At 40.3% G+C, this 6,940-nt stretch overlaps 1 protein-coding gene across 1 annotated transcript; it reads right to left on the bottom strand.

Annotated features, from left to right (window-relative positions):
• Window positions 1-5,284, bottom strand: tmem119a (transmembrane protein 119a). Its single transcript, XM_046387394.1, has 2 exons — window positions 5,153-5,284; window positions 1-2,495 (listed from the first exon to the last, which is right to left on the bottom strand). The coding sequence occupies exon 2, from the start codon at window positions 2,482-2,484 to the stop codon at window positions 1,732-1,734; it is 753 nt and encodes a 250-aa protein (XP_046243350.1). The 5' UTR covers window positions 2,485-2,495; window positions 5,153-5,284; the 3' UTR covers window positions 1-1,731.
• Window positions 5,285-6,940: the final 1,656 nt, after the last annotated feature.

Genomic DNA, 6,940 nt, shown 5'->3' with positions numbered 1-6,940 from the left:
TTCAACATATGCAAATCAACATTGTCATTTTGTAAACAATAAAACTGTCGTTTACAGAGGAGGCATCTGTCTGGAAACAGCTGAGGACAACAGTCTGAGGTTCAACGGAAAAGAGTATTTAAACATGACAAAGTTATAAATCACACAAACTGAACGTCACATTGGGGTGGGTAAATTGACCAAAAAGTATTTTGAAAAGCTGTATAGACTAAAGCCAGATCTGAAACAACCTGTAAATTTCTCCACTAAAATGAAATATTTAATTAAAGATGGCACAAGTTTCTCATCTGCCATCTGCTATAACTTACACTGCATTATTTACAATACATCACCCAAGCAAGTCCACGTAGCCCCAACAGCACACATTTGGTTTATATGCTCAGTCTTTAACTTGAGTAATGGGACTGTGAGTTGGACAGTTTATCTTCTTATTATCGTCTCCTTTAGCAAAACGAGTTAAAGTTAAACCAATTGCACGAGTCAAACACGCCACACGTTGGTCCCTCTACTCAGGTTTTCGACTTGTTTAAAATTATTACACTAAAAACAAAACCCCATAATTTATCTTATACATAAGTATTACTTATTGAAAAAAAAAAAACCTCAAACCCTGATTCACAAAGGATTTATGTTTGGCAGATCAAATTTAGCTACCAAATTAATATGTAGACAGATAGATAATGGATGTGTGTGTGTGTGTGTGTGTTTTAACTTCAGCTTCATAGAAATAACACAGTTGCAAATTGTGCTTTTGGTGTAAAGCTTTGTGAATTAGGGTTCCTAAAGTAAAATACAATAAGATATGACATGAAACAACTTTACGCAAACAAAATTAAGTAAATAAGATTGTAAATATAAAGAGAATATATTGTTACTTAACCAACAAATCAAGTTTACTGGCACCTCACTTTGCTTTATTTACAGCAGCAAAGATTTTGTGCTAAATGACAGGCTGGTTCAACCAAAGCTCTTAGCTGCAAAAAAGATGCCACGGTGTACAGCAGGACACGCAGAGGAGATTCCTCCGTCTTGTCAGGCACAAGGAGCAATACGACTCACAGGAACGCTTACTCTTCTCATTTCTGTTCGCAAAGCACGGGGAGTTACAGGCTACCCATTATTTTCTGGTTTTTATCCTTAAAAAAATGATCTTATCTATAAGAAAATCTTGCCGTTGTCAAATGATGCTACTTCAACAGCACAGTGTTATGATGTTTTAATCACTGGCAAACTGCGAGACTAACGTGCATGAGAACAAGCAGACCTCTGAGCCATTTTTAATTTGAAAGGCTGCAGCAGTCAAAGAGAAAATCCATGCGTTGTTCCACATCTCCTGGTGTCAAGTGTTGCCTTTTTAATCTTTATATGAGTCAAAGAAAACTAAAGACACGAGTCACTGTAAGCAGCTTTCCGATTTCTGGTCACCTGTCTCATGTCCTGCTGTTTTTCATTTTTATTTTAGGTCATATTTTCATGACTGTGTAGATTTGTCTGTTTACACGATGAATGTTTTCTCATACGATGGCACAATCCTCACAAATACAATTCTTGTTAGCAGTTCTAACTAATTAGTTATTATTTATGTCTGGTTTGAAATCGCTATGCATTTAAAGCATTTTCTTTCCATCTGTGTGCTGTATAACCAACCTGTCTGATGTGTTTTTTATGTCATGGATGCAGCATTCCAGCCCTTCCTCATCCTACATCAGATCCATCAGCCTTGAACGAGCCCTAATGGTGGGCCTTCTTCATATGGCAGGTGCAGACTGGCTGACTGGAGCTGCTGCTGGGACTGGAGCTCTGCTGCACCTCCTCCCTGTACTTGGGCTGCTCTTTGTGCTTGGGCTCGTCTCTCTGCTTTTCCACCTCCTCTGCCTCCCTGACCTTTCTGACCCCCTGGTGAGGAGACGACCTGACGTCTCTCCCCCTCTCTCCCACCAGAGCCTTGGAGGGCATGCGTAGGTTCTTGGGGGAGGCCATGCTCTGAGTCTGGACCCTCTTGACGTGGTCGACAGCGTACGGCCTGTCTTGGAGCTCACTTGAATTCTTGCGTCCACCTGTTTTGTCAGCCATGTACTTCCTGGGTGGATTATTAGGAGGCGGTTTGTAGGCCTCCAGCTTGCGCTTATGACTCATGGCAGAGGCACAGCAGATGATGAAGACCATGACGATTAGAAGAGACGTCACAACAATAATAATGAGCAAATTCTCCTGCAGGAAATCCACTACTCGGGTCAGGACGAAATCCTTCAGACGGATCATGGTGGTGGTAATGGTGTTGGTGAGGGTGGGTGCTCCCGTAGCGGTGGTGAGGTGAACAGGTGCTCGGGTGGAGAAAGAGACGGGGAAAAGGAGCTCCAGTTCTGCTCCATCACCACTGCTGTCCATGGACATGTTGTAGAACATCGGAGCGGCGTGACAGACATTACACCACAGTGAGAGCAGGGTCACACAGGTGACGAGACAAACCAAACGGGACTTCATCTTCTCTCGACCTGCAACAATAACAACGGCTATGGTGAATTTAGGATCAAAAGAGGAAATATGTTCACATTTAATCTTGTAGTGATCCACTAACTCAGTGGCTTGATACCCGTTGAAGGGATAGTTTGACGTATTGTGAGAAACATTCATTTTCTTGCCAAGACAGGATCAATACCCATCTTGTCCTTGTGTTAAAAATGAGGCTATGAGGTGGTTGGTTTAGCTTAGCCGAAGACTAAAAACTATGGGAAACAACCATCTGTGCTTTGTTCAAAGGTAACAAAATCCACCTACCAGTACCTCTGAAGCTCAATAATTAACAATTTCTGTTTGTATTTTTTTATCTGCACACAAACAGCAAAGTCTTATAAGCAGTTACAAACTGTTTCTTAGCAACCAGCTGCCTGGTGCAGTGACTTTCCCCTTGTTTTACCGCTTTGTTCTAAACTGAGGTCCTCACCTCCTGTGTTTGGCTAAATATTTATTGTACAGACATGAGAGTGATGTTGTGGCAAATGTCTGGGTGAAGGCCCTTTGCTATTCCAGCATGACTGTGTCCCAGTGCACAAACCAGAGTCCATAAAGACGTGGCTGGATGAGTTTGGTGTAGAAGAATTTGACTGGTCCACGCAGAGCCCTGACCTCAACATCAGTGTCTGGCCTCACTGTTGCTACACTGCATGAATGGACAAAAATTCCCACAGAAACACTCCAAAATCTTGTGGAAAGCCTTCCAGTAAAAGGGTAGAAGCTGTTACAGCTGGAAAGCTGTAACAACTATAGCTGCAAAGCTGTCTGTGTGTCTAGAACACAATGTCATTAAAGTCCCTGTCGGTGTAATGGTCAAGTGTCCCAATACTTTTATCCATATAATGTATTTCAAAACTAAAAAAAAAACCCTTAACACTTTTTTAATTATTTTGTGACCCCTTTGATTTTTCATGCCAACCTGCTATACTAACTCATGCAACACTGAAAATCATGTTTTCAGAGCTGCTCCTGAAACTCCAGTATCCATCTTGACTCAGGAGGTTTTCTGCTGTCCCTCATCTTGCAGCAGATCTATTTTAGCAGGCTGCAGAGTAGCCATTACTTATTTGGGGTGGAGACAGCGAGTTTGGCGCTGAAGGCCTTATAATTTGTAAAGTAGAGGGAGGCGACCCATTCACCACACCAAAGCCAGGAGGAAGCTATATGCCAGAGTGAGCACAGAGGCGTGGGAGATCTGTGGCTGAAGGCTCTATATTTACTCAGGGCAGCAGCTGCTGTGCACCAGGCCACAGCAGCACAGATCTGATGGCATTATTTCTGCTTTTTAAGGGAACCTGCATTTACTGACAGCACAGCTGACTGAATAAACTTCTTCCATTATTCTCTTTCCATTCTTTTCAGTGGGGCTTTAGGAAGCTCAGTCTGCTACTGTTTAAAACCTGTTTAACTCTTAACACAGTGCATAATTACACAGTGCTAAGCTGTGAAGGTAAGCCTCTAATCAGCATCATGCTATAGTAAACCTGCTCTGATATACACTGCACAGTGAAACGCTCCTCCCTGTGTGGTCAAACAGTGTGGTATTATATGATATGTACTTTGCCAGACCAGAGGGTAGGCTGGGTGTTCGTCTTGGATGTACAGCTATAGGACAGCTCTGCCCCCTGAATCCTCATAATTACAGCCATAATTACATCCTGCTTTTTACTGGAGGAGCTACAACCTTCAACCGAAGGCCATCAGACACCAAAAATGCAATTAATCAATTTTGTGTCATCTGTGTATGGATGTCTCAAACTCTAGATTTTCCTGCAACTTTTCCCTCGAGTTTCTTCTGATTCACAAAAAAGCTTTTAACACACAAGATATGTGAGATATGTGTGTATTCAGGAAAGCCATGTGAAAAATCCAGAGTTCACCATCCTTTTCATGGCTGCAGGTTTACATGAGACTTAGCCAAAATTTAGTCTGTGACATATATGTGGTCTGTGGTTTAAAAAAAGAAAGAAAGAAAGAAAGAAAGCTGAAGTTTCAACCATAAAATCAAAATAAAAGAAAAAAGTTTTAGCAGCGCTTGTCTGGACATCACAAAATTGCAAAGATGGCAGCAGTAGACCATCGCAAACTGTAACCTCGCATAGGATATTAACAGCGTTATAAAGTTTAATTAAGTGAAACAATAGTATCAAAAATTAAGATATTTGATATGCAGAATTAATTTGTTATATTATTTGATTATTATTACAGTTGCGGAGTTGAAGCTAATTTTAACTACATACATGTATACTGGAGGTTAGTTTAATCTGCAACAATACCAAATGTTTTGCAAACTGAGCTGACATTTTGTGTCTAAAATTAATCTGTAAAGTAATTAGCTATTCAATAAATGTAATGTCAAACAAAGCACAATATTTTCCTCTGAAATTTGGTAGAGTAGAAATATACAGTAGTATGAAATGTAAAAACCCAAGTGAAGTACATTATTTGAGATGATTCCACCACATTAGAATTAGAGACTGTGAAAACTCTACATAACAACATGACAAAATGGGTCATGAAATCTGAATCTGTACTCAACATGTTGCCAGTTTGGACACACAAACTGCCCTGAAATAAATGAAATCTTTCAGCATACTTGAATTCTTTAAAACAACTACAAAAATGAATATATACTCACAGATTGAGTTATCCTGGCTTTATCTTCTGATCAGCACAACGCAGAGCAGAAGACCGACAGGGAAATAAAGAGGAGACAAAGTGACTAGAGGAAAGTAAGAGTGAAAGAAGGTTTCCAAGCATTCGCCCTCCCTGCTCTGTTATACTGAGTTTCTTTTTTTTACTGAGCTCTAAAAAGTCTGCTCACTGCAAACTGATGTTCCATCCCTCTATTTTCAGCTTCTCCTCCCTCTTTCTCAACCTCCCAGTCTTCATCCTCCTGCACTGCTGGGGCGTCTGTTTGGGGTTTACGTTTTCCTTCACTAACATTTTCTCTGACTTTTAAGGACAGAACAGTCCTGATTCAGTACATGATGATATTTTCTCAGATAGTAATGATACCAATGATTCAAAAAAGTTAAAGCAAGACTTGTGAAGATTTGGCTTGAAGATGTTTCACTGCTAATCAGAACTGATGAAGCTGCTTGGATTAGCAGCGAAACGTCTTCAAGCCAAATCTTCACAAGTCCAGATGCCTTGCTTTAACTCTTTGAGTGAATATGACCTGAATGACTGAGAATCTCCACAGATATGATACCGATGATTCTCAGAGTAGTGATAAACTGCCTCTAGAGGGAGGTCTTCATTTTGTTCAAAAGTGTAATTTAACCAGATAACCAGTGTACATTCTTGCAAAGCTGGACTCAGTAAACTGAGTTTTCAGCTTTAAAACTCACTGCAAAGATGTTGCAGTTGGTACATCAGTCCCATGTTTCAGGGAAATGGGTATTTCTGTACTTGGCGGGGCGAGTCCCAAGACTCCTCTGCCTCCCACTGAGTCCTCTCTAATTAAGTTCTGGTTGATTACAGCCTGTCTTTACAGGGCATACAAGGCCGGCAGAGAGAGAAAGCACCCTTTTCATCCCGAAACACATGTACAGAGCCAACATGTAAACCTTATGGTCTTTCATAGGCACTTATCTCTGGATACGTCTCTAAATATGCAGGACATCTATTTAAGGCTGCTCAGGCCTCCTTTCTTATTTCATTCAGTTATTTTGACAGCTGGGGCGAGATGTTGATATGACAGCTGCTCAGGCTGAGAGTTGAGGTGTGAACTAGGTAGCAATTTTTCCAGGTTCACGATGTAATAAGGAAAACTAGAGAGGGATTATTCATGTTATTGCTGTAAATGGACTATTTCTGTCTACCCTTACAGCACATAAAATAACTCTCTTAAAAAAGCTGAAGGTTTCTAATTCATGCTTCAACACTTGCATTTGTTGCAAAATACTAAAATAGCGTGTTTGGTTATTCTTGGAACCTCAAACTCAAATTCAATGCACCAAGACAACAAATGCAAGCAATTCCGGTAGCTCACATTATTACTATGGATTGTGTGTTTTGGCTGTTTCACTGCAGACATTAGACAAATCTATGCATGAAAAGTTACCCTCAGCTTGATTTTTAATTATCTGCCTCTGGATGCTGTAAACAGTTGTGGCCGGTCAAGACAAGAGAACAGCAATATTTAAACCAAAGAGTACATGTTTAGTTTTCAGAGCACAGATTATAACATGAAACCTAAAATAAGAAGGCTTTCAATGTCCAATATTTCACTTATTGTTAACAAAACAAATAATTGATCCCACCTAAAAGTATTTTCTGTGCATCCAGGGCCTGATATCAGAGCTCCACAGCTGCCCTAAAATAATACTGCTGCATAAAAATGAGTCATTAGTAAGAAATAAATGCAAAAGTTACACAAACAAATCAGCACATTTTCCAATTCAAAACTGTAACAATGAGA

This window comes from Scatophagus argus, chromosome 4 (assembly GCF_020382885.2).
Source record: "Scatophagus argus isolate fScaArg1 chromosome 4, fScaArg1.pri, whole genome shotgun sequence".
In the NCBI taxonomy this organism is placed as follows: domain Eukaryota; kingdom Metazoa; phylum Chordata; class Actinopteri; family Scatophagidae; genus Scatophagus; species Scatophagus argus.
Note: the sequence above shows the minus strand (reverse complement) of the source record. Positions and strands in the feature narration are given on the sequence as shown.